Source organism: Delphinus delphis, chromosome 5 (genome assembly GCF_949987515.2).
Source record: "Delphinus delphis chromosome 5, mDelDel1.2, whole genome shotgun sequence".
NCBI classification, from domain to species: Eukaryota; Metazoa; Chordata; class Mammalia; order Artiodactyla; family Delphinidae; genus Delphinus; species Delphinus delphis.
In genome coordinates this window covers 111,373,368-111,386,818 of record NC_082687.1, presented here as the reverse complement: position 1 = coordinate 111,386,818, position 13,451 = coordinate 111,373,368, and the positions used below count along the sequence as shown (strand labels likewise).

Sequence of the window (13,451 nt, the reverse complement as noted above, 5' to 3'; positions counted from 1 at the left end):
AATAAGTAAACAAGTCTAAGAGATAGAATGGCAAAAGAGCAAATTAAAAAATAGCAAAAAAAATTTTAATGGAAAGAAAACAAAAAAGCAAAATAAGTTTGGAAGAAAATTTAAGCTTTCCTTTTAGGACAGATTAGATTGAGACCTTATTACTCACAAAGGGCACATACTGACTCCTACTACCATAAATGCTAAGATTATATTGATAGATTAAAGTAATACGCAATTTGGCAAACTCGGGTAACATTTTTATTAGAAGAGCTTTATCCTGGAATTTATCTGAAAAGAAGATGAGAAACTTTGTGATACATATTTTAAAAGTAATTAGAAAGCCAGTTTTTGAAAGTATCCTTTCAGATTTCAGAGTGCTTAAGAGTGCTCCATTACTTAAGCAGTAAATGAAAGAAACTGAAACTAAAATCTTTCTGTATTATTGGATTCTTAAAAGCCTAACACATTTCCAATGTGACTTTTTCAGTATTTCCCATTATAAACCGTCCGGACAGGAATAAAGATGCAGACGTAGAGAATGGACTTGAGGACATGAGGAAGCGGAATGGTAAGCTGGGAAGAAGTGAGAGAGTGGCATGGACTTACATGTACTACCAAATGTAAAATTGATAGCTAGTGGGAAGCAGCTGCATAGCACCGGGAGATCAGCTCAGTGCTTTGTGACCACCTAGAGGGTGGGATAGGGAGGGTGGGAGGGAGACACAAGAGGGAGGAGATATGGGGATATATGTATATGTATAGCTGATTCACTTTGTTATACAGCAGAAACTAACACACCACTGTAAAAAAAAAAAAAAAACTGTCCTGATATTTTGTGTTTTCTTTTAAAAATTTTTTTTAACATCTTTTATTGGAGTATAATTGCTTTACAATGGTGTGTTAGTTGCTCTCCAAAGCCATCCATGGACATTCCTTTATACACAATCCTTATGCCCCTGAGAGCTGTCTCTAAGTAATGTAAGTTTCTATATAACTATTCTACTATCGCTGACGATGTGAAAGTAGACTCAAATATGTAAACGATATTAAAAAGGTAGAAAAGATAGGCTATCATACTCTGAATGATCGTGGCATGTAAAGGTATTTGGAAAAGGTTGAAAGTAAAGACGTACAAAGGTGGCAATTCTTGCATATATATTTATTTGTCAATGTTGTGAAGGCAGATATCAAGACAATCTTTTATTAAGGATAAAATCAGTCTCATCAAGAATAGAATGAAAATGCAGTTTTTTATGCTTCTACATGTTATTACGGAAAGCAGGCAAATACTCATATCAAAGTGACTTAAGTAAAAGATAACTAAAAAATTCTCATAAATCCTACATTGTTATTGTTCCTTTTCTTCATATTCTCCTGTATAGTATCTGTTAAAATAATAGTCTTTCCTTATATCTTCTGTTTGACATTATAAAAAAATAATGAAGAACCATGGTAAACTGTTCCACAGTCTATTAAAAATTAAAAGCTTCCCAAGACTCTTCTTTTCTAGACAAAAATTGGAAAGGTTACAAATAGAAGCCTGGCAAAAACTATTACATTGAAGATGATGGACACATTGTTTTTCAATTAGTACCAAATACTTCAGTGAAGATTTAAGCATTCAGATCTCAAGGGATGATTCATCAACAGATTTTCCACGTAGAACAGCATCAACATAGGTGGTAATAATAAAGTAATAATATTTACTATTAAATAAGCCCCTCCCTAATGAAGGCAAATTGAGGAAGACTGGATGTTCAAAACATTTATTGTGTTCCTTGGAAGAGACAAATTCTCCTGTTAAACATGTTGAAGATGGAAAACATGTCAAAAAGAGTCACTGTCCTTTAAGAGGAGCCTGATTTAGAGGAGACCAACAACTAGAAGGGATCTTAGAGGTCTTTTAGTTCTTTCTCGTTCATCCTCTGCAGTCTGTGAGCAGCATCTGAAATTGTTGACCACCTTCTTCTTTCAGAAACTGTTGCCATTTATGTGTCTATGATTCTGAATGTTCTAATTTTTCTTACTTCCCTGGATAACTGAATGACAGTCATAGCTATGTATTTATATTTAAAGTACAGAAGTGAGTAAAAATTGACCCATGTACCCAGGAGGTTTACAGTCTAATGGGGTAGACACACAGGTAAATTAACAACTACCATGCTCTGAAAGGGATACGTTCAGATGAAGAGCATCAAAAATCAGCTGAAGGAGAAGGAATTAGCCAGGCCCCCAAGTAGTGGAAAGGAATGTTTCAGGGAGCAGCAGCTACCAAAGGCAAAGGGGAATGAAAAGATCAAGACTGCATACATTAATTCTGTCAACAAGTATTTACTAAACATCTACTACATACTATGCACATAACTTGGAGCTGTGTATTCAATGGTAAGCAAAATAGGCATGAACTTGTTCCTTTACACTGAGAGCGGAAGACAGACATTAACCAAATAATGACACTATTTCAGATATAATTATAACCTGAGGAAGTGCTGAGAGGATAAGGAAGATGGTTCCATCATGGTGTGAGAACTCATCCCCTGAGGGTAGGAAACAGATTGGGAAGACTTCTGTGGGAAATAATCCTTGAGCTGGCACCTAAAAGATGCGTAGGAGTTATCTAACTAAAAAGGGAAGAAACTGATTCAAGGAAGAGTGTGGCACAAATGAGGCAGGAAAAAAAAAAAAAGGCAAGGAATAGATAATGTGAGGTCTTGAAAGCTACATTAAATATTTCAGTCTTTATCCTAGAAGTATGGTAAACCACTGAAGAAAATGGTAGGGGACATTCAGAACTTGACAACGCGGATTTAGAGGATGAGTGAAAGGGAGGAGTTTATTATGATTCGCAGGTTCATGGCTTTGGTAACCGTATATTATTTCACTACTCACAAAGTAGGACACAAAGTAGTAAAAATGGTTGGGGCTTTAAAAAAATGAAGAAAAGGAGTAAAGAACTGTGAGCAGGAAAGAAAGATGAGCTCAACTTTACAAACCGAATTTGAGGTTATGTTTGATACCCAAGGGGAAATACTCAGTAGGCAATTAAGATATTCAGGGCTCAGACTGAGATGACTGAGCTCATTAGTATGCAGGTAGTAGGTAAGGTCATCTGTTTTCCTGCCATCACCCAGGGAAAGTACATTAAGGAAGGAAAATATATTAAGGAAGAACAGAGTGAGATTCAGAACACAGCCCTGGGGAGTCTTCAAGGTACAACACAGAATGTTCAGGAAATTCATATCCATTTAAGTCTGCTACTGTTTTCCTTCCTAACTTCTGAGATTTCAAGAGAAATATCTTATGCTTGTATATTTCTCAAAGCTGACAAACATGCAGAAAACCAAACTGAATCATTCAATAATAACTACTGATTAGTATACTTTAGCAATATACATTATGATAAAATATTTAAAATTCTCATTCTCTATACGGTCTCTTTAAAAAGTAAGTCAACATAAAACTGGTAAGATAGATATTTAACTATGTGAGTGATGCCAAAGTTAGGGAATTATCTTGAGGAAAAAAAAGGAGAAAATACTGTTCTCTAGATTTTACAAGTTCATTTAGGAAAACAGAAACAGGTATAGTCCAACTGGTATACAGGCCATTGGGGATGTACCAAGTGAAAGAATGGCAGAGAATCCTTTCACTAATTCCCCCCGCCTGTGCTGCCACGCTATGTGCACAAGGAGTAAAATCTACAATTTTAATGCTATGCTGTAAGGAAAATATAATTAGAAAATGCAATTAGCCTGGTAAAATAGATTAAGGTTAAGTTATCTTGTCAGGAGTCTGCACTTCATACTACTCTGAATTGGAAGGTTATCATTTATCAAAAAAGTTAAAATACTAAGGTTTATGAATGAGTTAAGTTTTTTGAAATTAGAATAGAGTCATTGTTTTCCTTTTAATGTTATTCTGATTTGTATTCTGACATGATTTTCTGAATGAGAGAACAAAGAGTGAGATCATACTCTTTACCCAAATGCAGAACTGCATATAATCCTGAGTATTCAGATGGACATTACGTTGCATGTTTGAATGCCATGCAACTCATCATCTGTCACAGAAGGAAAAAAAGGTTGAGCAACTTAGCTGTAGGAAATAGTTCGCAGATGGAAATTGTTAAGCAAGGGAATGGCATGATCCAGTGTGGTTTTTAGAAAGCTTAACTCTACTGACAGGAAGGGGAGATGGCATGAAGTGTAGAGATACAACAGGGAGAGCAATGTGAAAGACAAAGTTTAAGGAAGAAGCACAGAGGAAGGAAACAGGTTCAGTATGTATTAAGCAAAGACTGAATAGCTGATTAGTGAGGACTATAAAGTTGGTAGTATAGAGACTGTGAACAGAGCTGTTAAGGGAGTCCCTAATCCCTGATTAGGGAATACACGAAGCAGAGGAAGAAAAAATCTAGGGGAAAAGGAAATGCACTATTTCGGATATTTAATGGGACACAAATATTAAATATTAGATACTTCAGATAAGTTGATTTGAGGAGCTTTGGTACATCTAAGTATATCTCTTCAATAGGCAACTGAAAATACAGTGCTGAACCTCTGAAAAGAAGTCTGTTCAGAAGACATGAGATTTGGAAGTGGTGGTGGTTGAAACCATAGGAGTGGATGAAATTAAGGGAACTACATAAAGAAAAGACAGAGAAAAATTCCATATTTAATGGGTAGAGAGAGTAAATATAGCCAGGACAGGAACAGGAAAATAAAAAGATAAAAGCAATGTTGCAGAGGTCAAGTGCATAGTTTCAAGAAAAGGAAGACAGCTTATCACACAGAATAAAGAGCCAAGTTGTGGAGATATATGCATAAGAGCTCCCAGTGACAAAGTACAAGATAATGCACAGAGAGATAGAGCAACTAAATGTTTATAATATTTATGTTTAATAAAATGATTATAATGTTTAATACAAAACCATGAGATATTAGTGGTTAAGGGTAAAAGGCTCTCAGTTCAGAGGGACCTGGGCTGCAATCTCAGCTCTGCTATCTTAGGCAAGTTAAACTTTCTAAGCTTCAATTTTCAACCTACAGTGTATATAATAGTACTCACCTTCCTCACAGAATTGTGGTGAGGAATAAATGAGATAGTGTAAAATACTTAGGAACAGTGCCTGGAACACAGGAAGTAATCATATGTTGGCAGCTATTATTAAAATCATTTTTTACCAGTAAAGAAAACACCAAATCACTGTAAATTATTGTCTGAAGGCAACTTTGCTGCTGCAGCCAAAAAGGCCAACAAATGTTAAATATCAAGAGAGATATAAAACATGAGCATACTTTCATATAAACCTACAGTACATCTTAACTGGAACCACTACGTGCAATTATATGGTAAGATAGAAATAGGAATTAAAATACAACACAACAAAACTTAATTGGACCTTCAGTTTGAGAAAGAAAAAATTAAGAACACGATAAGTGTCTATACAAAAGATTTCTCGTACTACCCAAAAAAAAGGAGAGCTGACAAGCAGATGGAGCCCTCTAGAATGTGTGGTAGGCAAAACTCCCTGGAGTGAAAAAGGATGACTCATTAGGATGTCTAAATGTTATTCCTTGAAGATATTTAACTCCCTCTGCTTTAACCATCAAATAACTTTATTAGTAGCAAGGTTTCTGACATACCTTAACACTGATATTGATATTCTGACTAGTCTACATATTCTAGAATATAAAATACCAGAATTCTCTAATATGTTATAAATTTAAAAATAGGTAATTCTGGTTTTGAAATTGGATAGTGAAAAGTGAGTGATCTGACTCTGAGCTACCCCTGGGAAATCTACAAGGCTAAGAAATCAGGCCCTGGATTATAACGTACCCTTGTGAGGCCCAGCTTAAATCAGCCTAAGAAAGCCCAGGATTCTTCCACCTACGGTTGACAAAATATAAATCAAGTTTTTCAGATTGCTCCTCAACTTTTTTGCCCTTAGATGAACTACTAGTTAAGTACCTAGACCTATAACTGAAAGAAAATCAGAACTACCAGGTGATTAAAAAAAAGCAACTACTAACATGAGAGGTAAAGTTTAACCTTATTCTGTAAACAACAATGAACTATAACCACCTTCCTCTCTGCATGTTTATTAGAAGCTCCTAAAATGAATATAAAACAATAAGTTAATCAGAAGATTCAAGTAACTGACTGTTCAAACCTACATTTATGGATTAAAACAAAAGGATGGATATCATTATTATATTGTTTTAGATGACAGTGTCCACAACCCACAGACTCTCACTGCCGCAATAGAACTTGTTTGTTCAAGTTTTGCCCACAGCCAGAAGAGTACAGATCCAGCTATTATGCTTTTATGACACATCTACAGACAATTAACACTCACAATGATTCACTGATTTTCCCCTCACCCTTCCCTATGCTGTCAAGTTCATGTGCTCAGGGAGTAAAACCTGTAATTTTAATGCTATACTCTAAGGAAAACATTTTCAGTTTGTAAAATCACCATGAAAGAACAAAACCCCAAAATCCCAGACACCAAACAATGTACTCCAAAGTGAAATATAAATGATTTTTGCTTACCTAATTTGAGTATAAGATCCTATTTTTAGTTATTCTACAACACAACTACAAATGAACAAATAAAAATATTAACAAAGCCAAAGATTCTGTGGCACCTAGTCCTTAGGCAAGCCTATTTAAGCAGCTTGACTATTATGAGTATCTACGAATAAAAATTAGAAGTAACTTAGATGACTTTTGCTGACAAGATAAAAGAGTTGCCATGTTCCCCTGTAACAGTAATAACCCTTAAGTCAGGAAAACCAAAATACTAAAACTAGGCACAAAGTCTTCAAGTCCTTACTTTTCCATTCAAGGGACACTTAGTGTAAAACCCTAACTACTCTGCATCAGAGGTCACACAGTGCCTGATGAACGAATGAGTGACTCATATAATATCTACATCGCCAAAAGATCCAAATGATAAATCATTTGTTTTCAGTATGTGTATGTTGAACATCTTATTACCTAATGATGTTGGTTAAATGGGACAGATGGTGAAAACTTAGCAATCTGTTCCAGAAAGTGCAAAATTAATGTCTTATTCCTTACATAAAGTGGTGTGGTTCAGATTTTCAATTGTAAGTTTGAATTCCTGGGAAATATTTAACAACAACAACAAAGCCAATTTCCAAGGAATTTAAGTTTTTCACTACCTTATGAAATAAAAAACACAAAAATGGAATAATTACAAAATTCTATTATTCTATGGATGGTGTGGGTAGAAAAACCTAGGCCTATCCCAGATTTAATCAAGAGAACTTCAGAAGGACTGTGATTTCCCTAGTGTTACAGAACTTGTGGGTAGCAATCAGGGTATGGCATTCCCCTCGAAATTCCAAAAAATTAATATGAAAAAGCTACACACTGCTCCTCTTGTTATTAACATTAAGAATCCGAATGCCCAGTGGAAACCCAGCAATTCGCAAGTATCAAAGAAGTGCTCAATGTCTGAAACCTTATTTCACTCCAGCATCCAAATGACTTCTACTAAAAAATCTCTCAGAGACATCAACTTTTTGGAAGAGATTCTCCACCTGCTCTGTCAGAGCCAAAGAGAGAATCAAACACATAGCTACTACCAGCTTTAGCAATAAACCAAGCTCAACGTAGGGAGTGCTCGGGTCGCCGTGGATCCTGTTCTACTGACCATTCATGTGAGGGTGCCCCGTGCTTCCTAGAGATGATGCCTCCCGTCACTCTTTCCCCGCGTGATAGCGCGCCCAGCGAGAATCTCGCTCGGAGGAGGCAAGAGCGACACCCCGCCCCCTTCTCTACCTCTTTCCCAGGGCCTCCACTACGACAACCCACTCGACGCCTGTTCAGCTGTGAGGGTACCGGGGCTCCCAGCCTCCTCTAAGCCATTGGGGAAGTGAAAGGGGTTCCCCGCCAGGGGCCGAATAGGAGGAGCCAGCGAGCGCCGGGCCCCTCCCCCCGGGGGCTTACCCTCCGCCTCCGCCTACTCGCTGCAGCCGCCCAGCTTCCTTGTGGAGGAGTCCGAGGCACTGCGTCCAGCAGCAGTTCCCCATTGCATGCCGCCCAGGTGCCGCCGCTTCCCCTCCTCCTCCAGCTCAAAGCCCAAACCCAGGCCCGTCAGCCGCATCCGCGCGGCACGAGCCGAATGGGGGTTCGGGGACCGAGGGCGGGCCGGCCGGAGCGCGGCGGAGTGAGAGGCTAGGGCGACGGGAGGGACAGGCGCTCGGAACAAAGGCAGCGGTTACTCCAGCGGCCGCCGAGTCGCCGCTGTGCGAGGGAGGAGGGCCGGGCAGCGGGCTCTAGACTCCCTCGTTGTCCTCATGGCCCCTCGCTCGCCTCAGATCCCCAAGCTCAGATCCAGTGACCGCCTCCTGGCGCCGAAAGAGGCCAGTCCCCGCGAGTCGCGCGCCCAGGCCCCGCCCCCGGCGCGCCCAGGCCGGCGCCTGGCCACCGTCTCCGCCACACCCCCAGGCTTTCCCGGGCCCCAATAGGCCGTGCCCTCGGCTGCCCCGCCTCCTCCGGCGACTGGCCTTACGTCACTTCCGCCAGCTCTTGGGTACGCATCTCAATTCGTGGGTGTGGGTGTTTGTTTTGTTGGATATTGACCTGACTAGGAAATCTTTTTTCCTTGCAGTTTCCCGCTTTTGGGTCTCGAGCGTCTCCGGTGTCACACTATCAAGGCTCAGTTTTCGAACTTTGTACCAAAGCCTTGTGAGCGGCTTACCTAGAGCCCCGGGCCAGGAGTCATCAGGTGTGAAGGGGGCACTTCTCTGTGAGGTGTGTGCTTAGGTTTTGTTTATATTACACCATAAGTGGCAAATAGAGTCAGGGAACTGACTGTGGTTGTTTTGAAGCACTAAGAATTTTTTCTCTCTCGTCTCTAGTTTGCGTTTCAGTCTCCATACTTGTCAACATTGTAGGGAAGTTTATAAACAGTGCCCTACTGGCCTTATTTGTTCGGTTTCGAATCGAACCGTCAAATAATTTCGGAGGAGCGGTTGGGGTCCAGAGGAAATATGTTAGAGGGCTAAGGTTTTTCAGGGACACCAGCCTTGCCAGTCCAAGCGTGCTTCCCAGAACAGTAGTAGGTGGGAAGAGACAGCTACTCTGATGCAACTTGGTTTGCGGCACCCTCCTCAAGTGCTCCTTTAAAACTAGGTTTTTTTCTGTGGTTGGCCTTAAAATCGGGTGTAAGTCATGGCTTAGTAAACGCCTGGTCTAGTGGATAGGATGTTTTAATTACTAACTAACCAGACATGCCAATTTTTAGGAATATTTTTACATTTTAGAAAATTGTTATTAATGATAACATATTCTTTGACCTACTCATTTTCTTGCTTCCTGAATTCTATTCCGACGTGGGTTTCAACCTTAGCCCTGCTACTTCACTAATTTTGATTTTATTTTGGTCTTAGTCTTTTTTCGGAATCAAGTGTATAGGGATATATTTGGCCCAATAGTCTGCCATCAGTGAATGTTGGCAGAATGACTGAATGACTTCCTGAATAGTGACTGTATTTTCTTTTCCCGTTTCAGCCCCTGAAATCAAGCAAATATATTTGTGAAATAGTCTTTAAAATTTAACTCTACATGTTTAAAGCAACTGGAATTTCTATTCCAGTTGGAATTTCTATTCCAATGGAATTTCCATTCTATGGAATGCTAGTCAGCAACAAAAAGGAACATATTATTGATACACACACCTTAAATGAATCTGCAGGAAATTATACTGAATGGATACAGTATCACTTTCTCAACCCTACATTTGGGCATGGGTATGAAATCAGTAAAGACAAAATTGACAAGTGTATCACAGCTAAAGAATTCATTTATATGGCAGTTGCCAAGGCAGAATATTAAGGTAACCAGTAAGAGACACAAATAGATTATTTACAATGATGGGCACTTAATGTCAGCCTTCTAGAGAGACCCCATGTGCCCACCTTCCAGGTAATAGGACCTTTCTCTGTCTTCCCCATCCCTTTCAAAGTTCCTTTCTCTCTCGTAGTTTATCCTGAAGTCAAAGCAAGAGTTTTTCTTATAGATGCTCTGGAGTCCATCAGGATGCAGTCTATACCTTGAACTGTCTTTTGGATTATCTGGTTCCAAATTGGAATCTCTCTTCGCTCAGAACTCCCTGTGTATTGACTATTAATCACTTTTTGTTCTTTTGAGATTGGTTGCTACCATCGTGCTTTTTGGGGGGTTAGGGGGAGAATTCTGTGCTCCTCATTGCCACACTCGTCCACTGAGTTTATCAATGTAGATGCATCCTTTTAATTCATTGGAGCATTGTTTGAATTACCAAATTTACACAGGATACTAGATATGACCACTACAACATGGAGATAATAATGAAATTTACCTTATGGGATTGTTGTCAGTATAAATGATTAAGCATTTAATCAAATGCTTAGTAATATAAAAGTAAGTGCTTAGAATAATATAATTACACATATAATTCCAATCGTGTACTCTGTATATTATGCTGTAATTATCTGTAATACCATAAATGTAATATAAGTATTAGCTGTTATTATTATCCACAGACCAAAGGAGATTTTCATCAACAAGTTATTCTTTCGTTTGTAGCTACATCCTTGGCATCCCATGAAAAAAGTTAGCTTTTTCAAAATTGCACTTCTTAGGCATGCATTCAGGCATACCCCACATTACTACTTGAGATCAGGCTCTAAGCAAGTGTGGCCTACGTGGGAATGAGTTCTCAAACTCTCAGGCCTTATCTGTCCCATGATCTGCCTCTTTCCAGGATGATTGAAAGTTAGAATATCCACCGACTTACAGGGAGACCTCATCCCCTACCAGCTAGGAGTGTTTGTATTCGGAGCCCTCAATCTCACCATAACACAATAATCCAGTATCATGATTTCTAAAGTCTTGTTATTAATTCTTAACTGTGTAAAAGACCAACAGTCCAATCCAGGTTTAACTTAACCCAGCATTGCCTAGTTCTTTTGTACGTATTTACCTTCACTATGAAGTGAAAATTTAGGTGCACTAAACCTAGTTTCAGCTTCTGAATGCTCAACAGTGGCTTGAAAAGAGCATATTTCCATAAAAATAAGTCCTAACATTTTGCAGGCATGTCACAGCTTAAGTTCATACTTAAAAAACAAACATTTCTCCAAAAAAAGTCCAAGTGAAACAACTCTGCCTACAATGCAGACAGCCTTTGCATTATCTTACAGAGGGGTTTAGCTCCTTAAAATCACTCTTCTCAAATGACTTTATTTCTGCAGTGGTCTTTTACTTTACATTTGCATAACTAAATAGGTAAATGGACCGTTTAAGTGATTTTCCAAGAACAAAGGGATGCAAAGATGGGCTTAAAGATAAAAGGGAAAGTAGAAGGGGAAATTACTTAAATCTTGGCTGAATCTCCAGTGACCCGTTTATTCTGACTTTTGGGTATGTGATGTGCTTCATTAGTTGGTCAGTACCACTGAGTAAAATGAACACTGAGTGATTTCCTTCCTTCTTTGCTCATTCAACATTTACATTTCACAAAGAGAGGGATTAATAAGAACAGTTATGTGATTAATATGAAGTGCTTCCACTGGGTAGAGTTTGTCCCAGATCTTTCTTGCCTGTTCAGAAACTGTGTACTAGTGATTTGAGCAGGGAAAATTTAACACAAGGAATCATTAGGTAGGTAAGTAGTGATTAATGCTAGAAGGAAACTTGAAGGTCTAACAGATGTAGCTACTGCTGGGAGCTGCCACCAGCCCGGGACTGAGGAAAAGTAAAGAGGGAAGAAATTTAGACATTTAGAGGAAGGCCCTACATACTAGACATTCAGACCTCTGAGAAGACAGTGTGGATGCCATAGAAACATGCTGCCTATCATGGTGGTAACTGAGAAGCTAGATGGAAAGCTGTCTGCCGGTGAACCCACTTCTGTAGGCTAGGGGGCATTCACCACTGAAGTAGAGGGCTGTGGCCACTGTGGTAATCACTGCCAGGATTCCTTCCTGCTCATCTGCTTGCCACCATATGGAGAACAGAACAGCAGAAAAAGAGTGAATTGCTTCTTCCAGCCTTGCAGTGTCCCTCTAGCACCCTTATTGGAAGATCCCAGCATAGAGCCTGCCAGCAAAGGAGAAAGGTAGTCTGCACAATTGAGTTGTAGCATCAAAAAACAGGGCAAAGAAAGGTGGGAGATATAAAGGAAGCTTTTTAATATTGATGTGATCTGGGTTAGGAAAAAAAAACCACAAGGTCTGTCTTCTTTCTACTTAAGGAGTTGGAATTTACAGTAACCTCAGAGTTTTGAAATGCCAGGCCAAGAAATTAACATAAAAGTGGTTTTGATGCAGTGATGCCCTTGAGATTTCTTGCAAAGCAAGAACATATTTGGTCTGAGGGAGGGATATAACTTCCATCTAGGTTGCATAGGACTCCCGTGGATATAAAACCACACTGAAAATGAACCTGCGATCACATGTTACAAACTACCATGACATAGGCATGACACAGGGATAGCAGAGGGGGAAAAAATCCCATGCATTTTATAGAATAAATGTAATAAAGCAAGCAGATAGATACTCTAAAATAAGTATGTTTAAAATAGTTAATGTTATAAAAAAGAAAGCAAGGAAATACAAGAGAATAGTTAATTAAAACAACTAATAGAAATAAAAAATGAAGATATTAAAATCAAACAGTAAGGAGAGATTTCTGCTTTCAGTTAAGATGTAGAAGTACATGAAAGACAAATGGTAACAACAAGAAAAACCTCAACAAAGTTAAAATCATATTTTTTAATGAGGTCAGCGAGGAATGAAGAATGAAAGAAAACCCTGAGGAACTGCTTTTCAAAGAAAAATGAGGCATTCATAAATGAACAGAAAGCCTCAGCAATTTCCCACTTGGGAGTAGGCACCTGGTCTAAATACAGGCAGATGGAGAATTAGCTTGTCAAAGATGGAGATGAGAAGAAACCAACCAAGATTTTGACAGTAATGTGGGCTTGTGGGATGCACAGGAATTTGGAAGAAGACTATAGTAGATTGAGTTTTCCAAAAATGTCCTGAACAGTATCTTCCATCCTACAGAATCTTTCCTACAATGTGACAATGACATTCCTTCCACGGAGTGGTAGTGTTCATGGTCCCTGCCTTGAATCTGGTCAAGTTTGTGACAATGGTGAAAATAATGATATGTGAATTCTGAGGCTAAGTCATAAAAGGTGTTATAGCTTCTAGCTGGACCTCTCGCGATGCATGACTTTGCAACCCCAACTGCAATGTAAGGAGTCTAAAGCTGCTGTGGTATGAGGAAAGATCATGTGGAGATGTTCTGGATCATCCCAAGCTGAGTTCGCAGCCAACAGTCGGGATCAACCCACAAGCGTGTGTGTGATTGGAGCCACCTCTAGAAGATTCCTGCTCCCTGGAGGCAGGTTACTTACAGCCTGATTCACATAA

The 13,451-nt window shown here is 39.2% G+C and overlaps 1 protein-coding gene and 1 long non-coding RNA gene across 3 annotated transcripts in view; one reads left to right on the top strand and one right to left on the bottom strand.

Moving 5' to 3' along the window:
- The window catches only part of AP1AR (adaptor related protein complex 1 associated regulatory protein), a 27,655-nt gene extending 19,262 nt beyond the window's left edge, over positions 1 to 8,393 (bottom strand). Inside the window, exon 1 of one of the 2 annotated variants that reach the window (XM_060012902.1) lies at positions 7,975 to 8,393. In XM_060012902.1, the coding sequence (XP_059868885.1) occupies positions 7,975 to 8,057 (83 nt within the window). In that variant the 5' untranslated portion in view covers positions 8,058 to 8,393. The remainder of the gene's footprint in view (positions 1 to 7,974) is intronic. The other variant, XM_060012901.1, reaches the window with a different exon arrangement.
- LOC132426121 (uncharacterized) lies at positions 7,952 to 13,451 on the top strand. Its single transcript, XR_011246492.1, has 3 exons — positions 7,952 to 8,071; positions 8,639 to 8,781; positions 13,080 to 13,451. It is a non-coding gene; the product is annotated as an uncharacterized lncRNA (long non-coding RNA).